The following is a 14,239-nucleotide window of genomic DNA, read 5'->3' on the forward strand; positions in this document are numbered from 1 at the left end:
TGCTGACTAAATTGAAAGATAATGGTGTAACTCCTTTGCTTGTGACTGCCCCAGGTATGGTCCAACTGCAGCCACTGTACTTGGCAACAAATGAGAACTATATAGAAGAATAAAAATCACAGGTTAACATCTGGTATGGTAAATAGGTCATGGAGACTGTAAGGGAAAAGGGAAAGGTAACTGGTCAAGATCAGGGTACTATATTAGTGGACCTAAAAATCATATAAATCAGGCCGATTCATCATGAAAGGATAACTGCAGCTCACCTGTAAATGCTTGAATAATTTGACCTAATTATCAGTGGCTTTGAGAAAGCTGAGTTTATTTACTTATAAGTAAACTGAGCTTCTTTATTTCAACAACTCAGGATTATTTACCTGACAAATTTCATGTACCAGGGGACTTGATTGAAGTGATGTTGATTCCATGGTTTTCTCTAAAAATTTGTTAAGTGTGAGCTATGTATTCTGCTGTAGTGTATGCACATTATTTTTCTTTCTTGGTGCCGAGCAGACCTCAGACACAGCTGGCAGATCTTTTTATTAATGATTATCAGTGGATGACTATAGCAACCTGGGATTTCACTAAAAGACTTGGTGTCATTTCTGGTTGGTACTAAATCAGAATGATGCCAGTCTGACATCCAGTATGACTCTATGGAGGCTGTCTTACTAAAGTTTATTTGGGCTATTTTTCCTAAACAATGGCCTTTGCAAGATGGCATTTTCACTAAAAGACTGTTATGATGTCTGATTGGTCCTGAGTGAAAAAGGTGCTGATCTGACCTCCAATATGGCCACTATGGCAGCCATCTTGAAAATTTTGTTATTGCTACTGTAACATGTAATTCTCCTAAATGGTTACTCAGTCATACTGATATTCATAGTGATATTTGGTTTTGACTACAGGACTTCCTAATATGATACCTAGTTGGCCCTAAATAATAATCATACCTCCAGTATGGCTGCCATATTAGCCATCTTATAAAATCTTGTTATAGCTTCCTCACATAGGCATAGAGTTTGCACTAAGATTTGTTATAAGACCTAGTTGATCCTACGTAAACATAGTCCTGGTCAGACCTCTAACATAATGCCTAGGTAGTCACTTTGTAAAGGATGGTCATATGGACATGTGGTTTTAACTAAAACGCTTCACACTATTCGTAGTTGGTCCTGAATAAAAATGATACATTGTGTCCTAAAATTTGAAATTCATTTAAAAACGACTTCTCCAGAACTGACAACCTTACTGACATATATCCAGGCATGGTCATGGCTTTTAAAAAGTTGTCACCCAAAAATTTTCAATATTTTATTGGCAATTTTCAAAAAATGTTGCCAGAATAAGTAGTGAATATTTTTCCAATATTATTAATGTAATAGGCAATGAAAATTGAAAAGGATGGGATATTCTTACTTTATTGACAACAAGCAATGCAGCCATAATATTACAAAATAAATCATTACATGACTGTTTTGCACTGATTCCATGGTCTTTGCATCCCACATCACCGTTAGTGCATAGGTATAACTGTTGTCACCTGAAATAAATGCATTATCAAATGTAAAATATATACTTTCCTGACATTAATAGAAACATCAGGTATAAAGCAATTCTATGTTATGTATATTATTTTCCAAATAATAGTTTTGTAATGAACTTTAGAAAATGACATTTTAATACTAAAACCCTATAATCGTACTTTACAATGTAAGATAAATGACGTATCATGCGACCGTTGATTTCACGCATTCAGGAATTAAATGCCCCCCCCCCTTTTTATGACTAGATTCACAAAGTACATCTCTGTCAACCAGGAGTACAGAAATTTTTTTTTTTGCGCTATACATGCTTTGCATGTTAGTGAATTGCTTCCTAAATCCCAAGAATGATCACTGAATATTGTAGATTTTTTCTCAACAAGCAAACTAAGATCTCCATTCTCACCAATGAAACTTGCACGAGTCAACACCTGGTATTAGTGTACCATATATATAAGCATTAATTACCATCATTAAATTAAAAGAAGGTATGAAGAAACATGTCACAGAGCATATGTACCCCACAAAAACTGATTCAGAATAAATATGTTATTTAGTAAAGAGTTTTATCTGCATATATGAGTTAACAATAAGGAAATAAGGTGGGATATACACACACATATATCACATTTATGGTAACTTGAGACCACATTTGAACTTGTAACATAAAGTCGCACCCATTTTAGGCATTGTTAGATTTAACAAATATAGGGCATATTTTATTTGGCAATCAGTTGCTAGTATTTTCACTAACTGTAGAACAGGCGGTTTCTTTGAAGTATGTCGAAGAGGCTTAAGTCTAACTTTTAGCTGTCATATAGATTGAAATGGGGGCATGTGTGTGTGTGGGGGGCATATAATGCACTCCACAAGGAGAAATGGCTTGTCTTTTTTTTAGATTTCACGTGTTATGGACCTGAAAATCTGAGAATATTTAGTGAAATTGATGCTTAAATATGCCGCAAAAAAAACTTCCCGATGGTAGGTCCCAATTTTCTTGGGGCCCCGAGTGGCCGAGTGGTCTAAAGCGCTCTCCGCTACGGATCACTGCCATCTCACCTCTGTCTGTGTAGGTTCGAGTCTCGGATTCGGCCAATGTGGGTATGTGAGAAAGCTTGCCAGTAGCTTCTCTAAGGTTGGTGGTTCTTTCCAGGGTTTTCCCGGATTCTTCCTCCACCATTAATACTGGCCGCCATGTATAGCCTATCGAGTGCTGAAAAATGGCGTTAAACCCAACAACAACAACAACAACCAATCTTCTTGTGTTTGGATTCAGTCTCCTGACTTGGCTTTTGAAAAGGTTTATTTTTTGCATGACATGCTAGAATAACTGTACGGTATTAACTAAATTTATTCAAGGACTATTTGAATTCATTAGAAATTAATTCTTTCTGTACATTTGAAACTTCAACACAGAAGGGGTATTTGTCATTGAAATGTATTTGGATTTCTTGGAACTATTGGAATTGATAGGACTTTTAGGAGATAGGAATTCATTCACCATGTTGTAAGTTAATTTAATTCCTTCACTCCTGTATTTTGAGAAATAAATTTTTTTCAACTATGCAGAACTTGTTTTATTTTGCTATTTCTTTGACATGTTCATCATGATATGGTGTTGCACTTGAAGCATTACTACCGTCACTACATGTAGATGATGTTGGACTGTCAGGTATAACATCAGGATCAGTGGCTGTGTTGCCTGATGAATTTGCACTAAATCCAAATGCTGTTAATTTTGATGACTTACTCTTAGGATGAGATGATGAACATGCAACATCTAGCTTGCGTTTACCCATGATAATGTTGCACTGTTGACAGTATTTAATTCTGCAATTTTTTTCCATTTGCTTTGTATTTATGTACAGCAGTTGGTACTTCAGAGGTGATCAGTTTTCTCTGAAGTTTCAGCAAAATTATTTTATTGGTATATTTATATAAAAAAACAGAAGGATTAGCTGCTGTTCAATTAATTGCAGCTGTTTCTGTTCGTGTTTTCAGAGGTCTGTCGATTGTAGGTATAGTCTGGTAGCATGATTGAGTGTATCACAGCATACAGTACTCAGGCCAGATGTCAACATAAGGGGATTTTGATGTAACGATGCACTGTAAAGATGGGTTTGTCAATATGAACAAAATATTTGTTATGTAACAGATAGATTCCAATGCATTGTGTATCCAAGTTTGTGGCTTCCTTTCATGGTCCTTTTGAATTTCTCCACTCCAAATCCATGATTGTATGTACAAATTAAATGGCCAAAAGGCTGTTGCCGAAAAATCGTATGGTATATTTTGTCGCCAATAAGGGGAAAAAACTGCAATTTGCGACATTGGCGAAGCCCAGGACGATCCCTGTCTATCCTGTATTAAAAGGATGCTGCTACAACTGCCATAATGGCTACCTTGGTAGTCATCCTGAAAATCTCTTTATGACTACATCTTGTGAACATGTTGGAGATTTCACTAGAACAGTATTGCAGTATTAACTAATTCTGATTAAAAATGGTGCTTATATGACTTTAACTTGTTGAGATTTTTTTGTACCCAAAAACATTACTTACAGATTTAACTAAACTTGTATGTGATGACATTTCAATATTGTCTGATCCAACTAAAGTGGTTTTATCCATGTTATCAGATTTAGGATTAAAGGCAATGAGAAAGATGTTTTGTCTGCACTTAAAGTTATCCTGTTAACTCCAAAATAAGAAGATAGTTTTGTTGCCAAGTTGGTATTGAATTTGTCGATTGTTTAAATACTTTGAGCAGTTAAAAAGAAGAAATTAGATTTATAGAATTTATTTTCAGCCAGTAAAAGTTGAGTGGAGTTAAACTTTAACATTGAGTTGGTGCTGTTGCCACCAATCATTTCAGCATCACTGTCATGCATTTTTGTCTGAGAAAGCTGATACATGTACCTAAATCCAGTTTCAAATTTCTAGTGCCAGTGCTTAATTGTACCATAGCATCGAGATTCATTTGCATAAAATCATGTAAACTTGCATTAAAATTAATTGTCTTTGCTGAATGCAAATAATTACAAGTTAAGTCAGTGATTAAAAGACAACTTTGGTCTCTTTTTTCAGAGAAGCTTCATTGACTCTTTTTCATTTCAGTCTGCTTGTGGTCATGATGTGATTGGCCCACAGTTGCCTCATGCTGCTGATGATGACCACAGTAACAATCGCCTTGACAACAGGACAGAGCATATGCCAGCATCACCACAACAACAACCAACCATTATTGACAACCTAGGTCACCTCAGAACTGAAGAACTGTGAGAAATTTTTAATAATTTCATTATTTAGCTCTCCTAGCCATAAAGACAAGAGAGCTTATGTTCTGCTTCTTCATCTTTTGTTTGTGCTGTTCTGTTGATTCACAGGTGCTAGTTACATCTTCTGAAAAAATAACTCAACAGAATATCACCAAAATTTGACAGAAAGTATCCCGGCATAAAAAGATCTTTTAGATTTCTTCAAATGATGCCAATTTGCCATCAGATAGTATCAAATATAGCCAGCTTTACTAAAATTGGACCAAATGACTTTTCTGAAACTTCTCTGTAGAAATTGACCAAATGTGACAGAACATGTTCTAGTAATAATGGCTTTATAAATGATACTGTTTCACCAATATATTAAGAAACACTCAAAGTTAATAATAATTTCATAATATAATTATCAAAAATAATATAATTCAATTTAAAGACTTTTCTTAGTTACCAGTCTTTAATATGATGGACTCCTTCACAGGAGTACCAGGTTTTGATTCCCAGACCAGGTTGGTTTGGCTGCAGTGTTGTGTCCTTAGTCAAGACACATTAATCTCATTGCCAAACAGAAACTAAAGTCATTTGGCAAACACCATACAGCACACTTATCCCTAAGTATCAGAATTTCTCTACATTTTTGCAAGAAAAAAAGTTTACTTTGAGAATAACATTTTTGTAAAAACCATGTCAAAAATTAAAAATATATATGTAGACAATTATTGCCAAAAACTTGACACCATTCTAATTTTTTGCATTTCATGCATTCTATACTTATCTTACACTGACAGTATTATGTTTGCTTTTTACACATACCATATATACTGGCTTATAAATCATCCTTGTCAGATCTAGATCTACCATCACATAATGGATTGGTAGATCTGGGTCTATTCAGTTTGTTAGGAATAATCAGTAATACAAACAGCATAGACTCTGATTTGTCAGCACATTGTAAACAGCAGATCAGGGTATATGTTGTTTGAAGTTGGTCTTGACTTATAAGGGATTATATATGGTAGTTCAATAAACCATCAGTATATTGGATTTTATTTCCCAGTCATTCAGTAGATCGGCATCAGCCTTTTCATCCTTCTTGTTCATCAGTGTATCTTTGCATCTCTCCCATTCATTCTTCTGTCGATCAGTGTATATGTACATCTGCCCAGTCATTCTTCCCGTCAGGACTGTATCACTTTGTTGAATACCTCTGTTTAAATTAAAAGTGTAGTTCTGAATACATCTTGGGTTGAAGCTGTGCCAGGCAGTAAAACTGGCTTACTATAACCTACTTTCCAGGGTTTAACTCATTCGGCCCCAGCACTGTTATCAGTATCGCTGCTGCTATGCCTCAGAAACACTAAGCTGTATCTAGCTGCTTGTGCCCCCGAGTTTTAACCTGTTTGAAAAATTTTGAAAACATAGTGCACATGCATTCACTTTTACCTTAATTTCTTTTATTATATCCAATTAAAATCCACGAAATTTTCACCATTTATTCCAAATGATTTTGTCTAGACAGTGATTTATTTTTTTCCTATTTGTCCAAGTCTTTCACAACTTATTTATACAGTATTTACAAAATTATGTGCAACGTTTATCCGCAAGAACTCTATCATCATCGCTGTCAGCATCCTCATCTTCGGACAATTCAGTCTCAGAAACTTCTATGTCTGAATCTAAATCTTACAAAATATCCAACTGCCTAACATATCATTCCTCAGCTTGCTCAATATTTTCAAGATCAAACCCGAGAAACTCCTCATTTTTGCTCTCATCAATAATCACTCTTACGTCCGCCATCATTTACGATTTTTCATGAACAGAACACATGTAGTTAAACCGCTCTCAAACAGTAGCCCTTGGCTTCTGAACAATTCAAATTTCCACAAATGAAAGTATAATCATTTCTGATTGGTTTATTCATTGTTTGGAATAAACCCATTTCTAACCAATCAGAGACATTGTATCTAACACAAATTCATCACGCCTGGAGATGGGATCGGCCATTGAATGCAGTAAACAATTCACGACTACAGGCAGGATCGGCCAATGAATGCAGAAACCGGATCACGCCTACAGACAGGATCGGGGCCGAATGAGTTAATCAAATTTGTTGCACAAAACAAAAGTTACTATGTATTTCTGTCTGTAACTATCAAAGTTGTCATGTGGGTCATTTGACCTAATATCCAGGATGTATTGAACATTATTTAAAAATACTGTCTTATGCACCAGAAGTATGGGTATTTTGTGAGTTCCTATTTTCTAATAACTTAGCTTTTTGTATGTCCATGTGTGTTTCAGCTATCCAGAGTTCGATCCCTTCAGTATTGACAACATCGAGGTTGTTGCCCCACATGTGGACATGTTACCCTGCGAATTTTGTGATGAATTGTTCCCATTAGATATTCTTGTTCACCATCAGGTAAGGAGTGTATCTGTTGATATATTAACTTCTTTTAGACCTTCCTGATGCATCCAGTTTATTTTTTAAAGTTGTTTTTTGGCTGCTGCTGTGAATAAATTAGATTAATAAATACAGTAATAAATACAACTGTTGAACAATACACCAGTAAATGAATTCATTTTGGTGAATTTAACATGTAACAAACCACAGAGACATAGATGATCAGCAGCATGTGTTGTAATTGGATCTATCATTCTTGACGTGATGGATAAGACAGTTTGCACAAAAGTATTGACAGGTTTCTGGTCATGACGTAATTGAAAGTACCTCCCTTTATTGTGGAAAATAGTAGGTAGTGCTAGTGGTTTGTACCTACAAAAAAAGTAAACTCTAATAAATATAGGTTACATTAATACAAAAATAAAAAAATAAGCTGCATTGTCATGAAACTAATGGAACCTTTCTAAAGATTGATTGTAGACTCCACCCCCACCCCCATTAAAAAATTAACAGATTGCAACTAACAACTCACCGGCCACTGCTGTTGCTGGATAGGTGTGAGTATTACATAAATACAGCCATGCTGTATAATTGTTACCTGACTTGTGAGAATAACTCCAACATCTTAATAAATTGCTACTAAGTAACATATACTGATTTGCATAGTCACAGTGTCATAATTTCTCATCGAATTTCTGTGGAACATTTTGTCCAACATAAAGATTTGGATTTTTATCTAAGTTCCTATTTTAATAAATAGGCAGAATTACCTCTACTCAGCTGATCTATCAATTGTATGCCTATGTCATGCACTGTGTATGGAACATATATTATTAACTTCCTATGCCTATGTCATGCACTGTGTATGGAACATATATTATTAACTTCCTATGCCTATGTCGTGCACTGTGTATGGAACATATGTTATTAACTTCCTATGCCTATGTCATGCACTGGGTATGGAACATATATTATTAACTTCCTATGCCTATGTCATGCACTGTGTATGGAACATATATTATTAACTTCCTGTGCCTATGTCGTGCACTGTGTATGGAACATATATTATTAACTTCCTATGCCTGTGTCATGCTCTGTGTGTGGAACATATATTATTAACTTCCTATGCCTATGTCATGCACTGTGTATGGAACATATATTATTAACTTCCTATGCCTATGTCGTGCACTGTGTATGGAACATATGTTATTAACTTCCTATGCCTATGTCATGCACTGGGTATGGAACATATATTATTAACTTCCTATGCCTATGTCATGCACTGTGTATGGAACATATATTATTAACTTCCTGTGCCTATGTCGTGCACTGTGTATGGAACATATATTATTAACTTCCTATGCCTGTGTCATGCTCTGTGTGTGGAACATATATTATTAACTTCCTATGCCTATGTCATGCACTGTGTATGGAACATATATTATTAACTTCCTATGCCTATATCATGCACTGTGTATGGAACATATATTATTAACTTCCTATGCCTCTGTCATGCACTGTGTATGGAACATACATTATTAACTTCCTGTTCCTATGTCATGCACTGTGTATGGAACATATATTATTAACTTCCTATGCCTATGTCATGCACTGTGTATGGAACATATATTATTAACTTCCTATGCCTATGTCATGCACTGGGTATGGAACATATATTATTAACTTCCTATGCCTATGTCATGCACTGGGTATGGAACATATATTATTAATTTCCTATGCCTATGTCATGCACTGTGAATGGAACATATATTATTAACTTCCTATCTATCCATCAATCTGTCCATCCATACATTTTCATATTTTTGTTAGAGCTTAATCAGTTTAGAAGCTCTGGTTAGGCAGTCAGATTTTTAACAAGGCTATTTGCTAGATGTATATATAAATTTAGTTTGATTTTAAACTTTGGTTATATTTGATTGGGGGCCTCCTGTGTGCTGACAGATGTAGAATGGCTTATTCAGGTTGTTGGAGGTTCCTAATGGGGGCAACCTCTTTGACATGAGATATGTTCCATTAAGTTGTTCCAGCAGAGTAGCTATGGGAAGTGTTAAAAATGTACAATAAAAAATTGGACTTTGTATCTTGAAGATTTCCCCACATTTGCTTTTATCTTTGTTTTCTGAGTCTTTATTATGCTGTCTAAACCACTATGCACTACATAGCCAAGATTGTGCTGATGTGCCTTTACACCCTGTATATACATATATTTGACAGGATAGTGGTTCCTGCCTGATCAAGGCTTCTATGCCAAGACACATTGACTTTAGAAAGACTGGGTGAATTGTCTTTTGCATTGTTTTGTTCCATTTATGTATAACAATTTGCTTGTAGTTCAGATCACTCACTAAATTTAGTTTTAGAAAACAAAAATAATCTCACTAATACTTATGTAGTTCTGACCTGCAGAATTTATGCGAGTCATTTTTGACCTCTTTTTGTACATTTTGAGAGTTTTTGAAAGATAAGGTGATTGTTAGCTCCACAGATTCTTAGCGGGGCCCGAGTGGCCGAGTGGTCTAAACGGCTCTCCATTACGGATCACTGCCATCTCACCTCAGTCTGCGTGGGTTCGAGTCTCAGATTCAGCCAATGTGGGTATGTGAGAAAGCTTGCCGGTAGCTTCTCATGGGTTGATGGTTCTTTCCGGAGTTTTCCCAGGTTCTTCCTCCACCATTAAGACTTGCTGCCATGTATAGCCTATCATGGGCTGAAAAATGGTGTTAAACCCTACAACAACAACAACAACAACAGATTGTTAGCTCTACACGACTCTTTGAAGCTATTACAACTTTGTGTTATAACAGTCAATTACTATAGTGATTAAAGTGATATGTTGTCTTATGGGCATATTGACTAGCAAATTTTCATTTTTCCTCTCTAAGCCTGTAGTGTGTAATTGTGTCAGAGCATTCATACATACTCTAAGCCTGTAGTGTGTAATTGTGTCAGAGCATTCATACATACTCTAAGCCTGTAGTGTTTAATTGTGTCAGAGCATTCATACATACTCTAAGCCTGTAGTGTGTAATTGTGTCAGAGCATTCATACATACTCTAAGCCTGTAGTGTGTAATTGTGTCAGAGCATTCATACATACTCTAAACCTGTAGTGTGTAATTGTGTCAGAGCATTCATACATACTCTAAGCCTGTAGTGTGTAATTGTGTCAGAGCATTCGTACATAAATCTGGTCATAAAACTCACTGAGATGTTTTTTAAAAGTAGAGGACAATAATTTACCAAATTAGTACTTGTAAATATCTGAGTTGGTTACACTTTTTTTATTAAAGCATATTTCTCAGATACAAGATATGAAACTTGGGAGATGCATCTAAATAAGTATAACACCATGAGCTTCCCAAATAGGCCACTATGTCTTGTCTTTCACAATTTTCTGTGTTTTTTTCAATACTTTTTGGTTAAAATTAAGCTCTCAGGCAGAATGCATTGTACAGTTGCATCATGCAGTTTGGCAATGTACCTCCTTGAGTGCTGCATTATAATCTGCCAAACTAGGTCAATGTTATCTCAGTGAGATGCTGCACTAATGTGGGTTTGATGTTTTGTCAAACCTGAGTTTTCAGTTACAGCCTTCGATTGAATAAGCACAAAACTTAGTGAGAAGTTCTGTGGTAATAGATGCGGGAGAATGCTGGTTTGAACCCCAGCTGCTGGTTTGAACCCCAGCTGAGTCATACGAAAGACTTATAAAAATGGTGCTCAGCATTAAGAGGTTAGTACTGGTCAGTCTGGTGTCAGGATAAATTGACTAGGTGGGACATCATGCTACATGTCTGCTGCATGATGCCCCAGTGCTAGACATCAATATAAACTGTCACACTGCAGATATTGTAATGATATGACTGATTTTTTTTAAAAGCTATGTTAAAAGAAATCCAAATCCAAATCCAACTAGGTCACTATTAACTGCCTCTCATACATTATTCATTTGTTACTTTTGAACTGGCATTGCCACAGGGAGCGGTATTTGTTCTACATGTCTGGAAAAACATCTCTAGGTTTGATATATACATTAATTATGCATTGTGTTGGCAAAGATCTGAAAGTCCATTCAGCAGACTTCGTAATCAGCAATGTAGCATGTTCTCAATTAAACAGTTTGTCTCATTATTGTATAATAGGCTTCATGTGAGTTACCAGGATTAGCTGTGAAAAGTTATCTACCTTGTCCTGACAACAAGGGGAATGTGCATGCGAGATAGGATAGTAACCTTGTTGTTTATGTTGACATATGCCATTATTTATCATTTTTTAGTTGTAATTCTACTGAACAAAGTTTTGTAAACTGGAGACATTAATAAATAAAACATGCAGCCTAAGCTTGTTAAGTATTTATAAGAAGCAGTGTGGTCTGTGTTCATTACATGATTAAAAATATTGGTATTTTTTTATAATACTTTTTGAGGTTGATGTATGCTTATTTTTTAAAGTTCCTGCATTGGAAAAGACATCTGGTGGTATCGAGGGGAGGTAATGGGCAAGAGTTATTGCCCTTCGTCTATTGAATTAACAAGAAAAGACAATTTTAGACTTTTGGTAGGGCTGGATTTGCGAGGTAGCAGGCTAATATTCCTAACGTAATGTGGTTGGGTAATTATTCATGGAGAAACATAATCTACTTTAAAAATTGCTTTATTTTAAAGTTCCTGCATGGGAAAAGATGTATTTGAATTTAAATACAGTGCCTGAGTTGATAAACAATTAAGATTCTCTTCTGCATTGTTTGTGAATGTTAAACTGTGCATTAAATTTATGTGCAGTATGACAGGACTTCTTCATTCTTTCATTTTGGTACCTGTGCAGCCAAAAATTGTTTTTGAAAACTTGCTACAAGCTGTCTGCAAAGTGTCATACTAATAATGATGATGGTTAATCCAAGGAAAATGTATGTCTTTGTTTGAGACTTGAAACTAGACTTTGCAATGGTTTCAACATATTTGAAAACTTATTTTCAATTTTACAGGCTCTGTGTGATAAAAATGGTACTAGTACACCTAGATCCACCACACCTGCCACAAGAACCACACAACCAAAGAAAAAGTTGACAAGTATCTCCCCCTCATATGACATTCCAAATATGCGCTCACTTCGGCATCAACCTCCACCACACTTACAGTGGCAAGAGGATAGCACAGAGGACCAAACTAAGAGTAGATCGAGTAGAAATAAGATGTCATCAAATGTTGTCAACAGCACTGGAGCTTTAGGAGGCACTGGAGGCAACCTCAGCTCATTTGGGCCAAAATATGGAGGAAAGTACGAACATCAGGATCGTGATCATGGATCCAGCTACCAACAGCCACTTCCTTTATCTGGACAAAGTTCAAATGTTGATAGAGAATCAACAAGGAATGTACCAGCAAGAATGAGAAAGTCGGGTAGTGATACTAAAATAAGAAGTGCACTAGATAGCCTTTTAAAAGAGTCATCAGACACTCCACAAACACATGACCTTCTTGGGCATATCTCTTCAGGGAGGAAGAATCAGAAAAATGACATGAACAGCCAGCAGCAGAGAAAGGTACCCTGGGGAGCTAGAGGTAACTGGAGAATTCTAAGCTGATGGATAAAAGCTAATTGTAGTAAGATAGTTTGTGCTGACTTGTTTCATTAATCTCTTTATGTAGCTCAGTGTATATCCCAGACCAGGTTTAACAGCAGAATGGTTCCTCACATATGGTTTGTTTTGTTGAGTTTTTAATTCACATTATAGATAAGATTTTTTTTAATGAATTTCTCATGTCATATAAAGGTTAGGGAAATCATTTTAAAATGAGATATATATATATATATATATATATATATATATATATATATATATATATATATATATATATATATATATATATATATATATATATATATATATATAAGATGAACATGGAATTTTATGGTTTGATTGACTTACGATAGCATTGTTTTAAGTGTAATATTTGTTGCAGGTAAGTATATACATGAACACACATCATTTCCTTTGTTGGTACTAAACGATAACATCAGTGTGGCTCAAGTCCTGCTGAATTTTCAACATTGGCACATATTTATTAATTATATCACATGTCTCTGTAATCTCTTTATGTGGAAGAAGTATTATGTTAAACCCTTGTATTGTGGGTGCACACTATATAAAGCAAATAGAGTTTCAAATGTGACTTGACTGGTTCTTAATTTACAAATATATGTGCAGAGGTTATATGTGATTGGAATGTCACTCAGCAATGTCGGTCAGGTCATGAAATTAACCTAGGATGTAATTTGTTGCCATTGAGATCTATATTCTGAACTACTTTTATTTACATGGAAGAATATGATCGCTGAAGGAGACAAAGTCACAATCAGAATGACTTTGGCCTTTGCTGTCGTAGCATGTGGTGCATTCAGCCAAATGCAGCTCTCCAAACACACCAGGTTAATGTGTATTCCAACAACTACTTCTTAGGTTATTTCACATCCTGATGGAAATGGTCAAGCAATGTTCCAGTTGAGGTTATATATGAGGCCTGTGGGAATGAACCTTATCAAATTTGTTGACATGCCTACATCTTGTGATTTTTAACCAGTTGTCAGATTATAATAATATCTTAATTATACTATGTCAGCAAAGGGGTTTCCTGACCTTATTCTTTGCCTTGAAAATAAAGAAAACCACATTCCTTGCAAAAGACAGGTCAAAATTTGAGGTCACTTGCCATCCATTCATTGGAAAATGGCAAAACAGTGAAAGCTAACTGATATGATCTTGAGGATGAGAAACTGTGAAAATCTGTTTCCTGAATATATTAGCTTCAGCATGCAGAGTCAGTGAATTACATGCCCTCTCGGTTGACCCTGTCTACTTTCAGTTTCAATCAGATGGCTCTGCAGTCCTTATGACACAGCCTGGTTTTGTCACCAAGAATAGGTTGCTCTCCTTGGGCAATAAAAATGTTATCATAGGTCCTCTCCCCTGTATTGACATATCCAAGAGGCTTTC

General features: G+C 35.6%; 1 protein-coding gene across 2 annotated transcripts in view; it reads left to right on the forward strand.

Moving 5' to 3' along the window:
- LOC149775279 (TRAF-type zinc finger domain-containing protein 1-like) overlaps positions 1 to 14,239 on the forward strand; it is a 68,265-nt gene that overhangs the window by 22,927 nt on the left and 31,099 nt on the right. For both annotated transcript variants that reach the window (XR_016416596.1, XM_089944179.1), the window contains exons 6-8: positions 4,661 to 4,821; positions 7,123 to 7,243; positions 12,230 to 12,806. Coding sequence is in view for 1 of the 2 variants with exons in the window: in XM_089944179.1 (XP_089800305.1) it covers positions 4,661 to 4,821; positions 7,123 to 7,243; positions 12,230 to 12,806 (859 nt within the window). In the remaining variant the exon portion in view is untranslated. The remainder of the gene's footprint in view (positions 1 to 4,660; positions 4,822 to 7,122; positions 7,244 to 12,229; positions 12,807 to 14,239) is intronic.

The sequence above is a fragment of the Sinohyriopsis cumingii genome, chromosome 19, assembly GCF_028554795.1.
Source record: "Sinohyriopsis cumingii isolate HCF-2022 chromosome 19, ASM2855479v2, whole genome shotgun sequence".
Classification (NCBI taxonomy): domain Eukaryota; kingdom Metazoa; phylum Mollusca; class Bivalvia; order Unionida; family Unionidae; genus Sinohyriopsis; species Sinohyriopsis cumingii.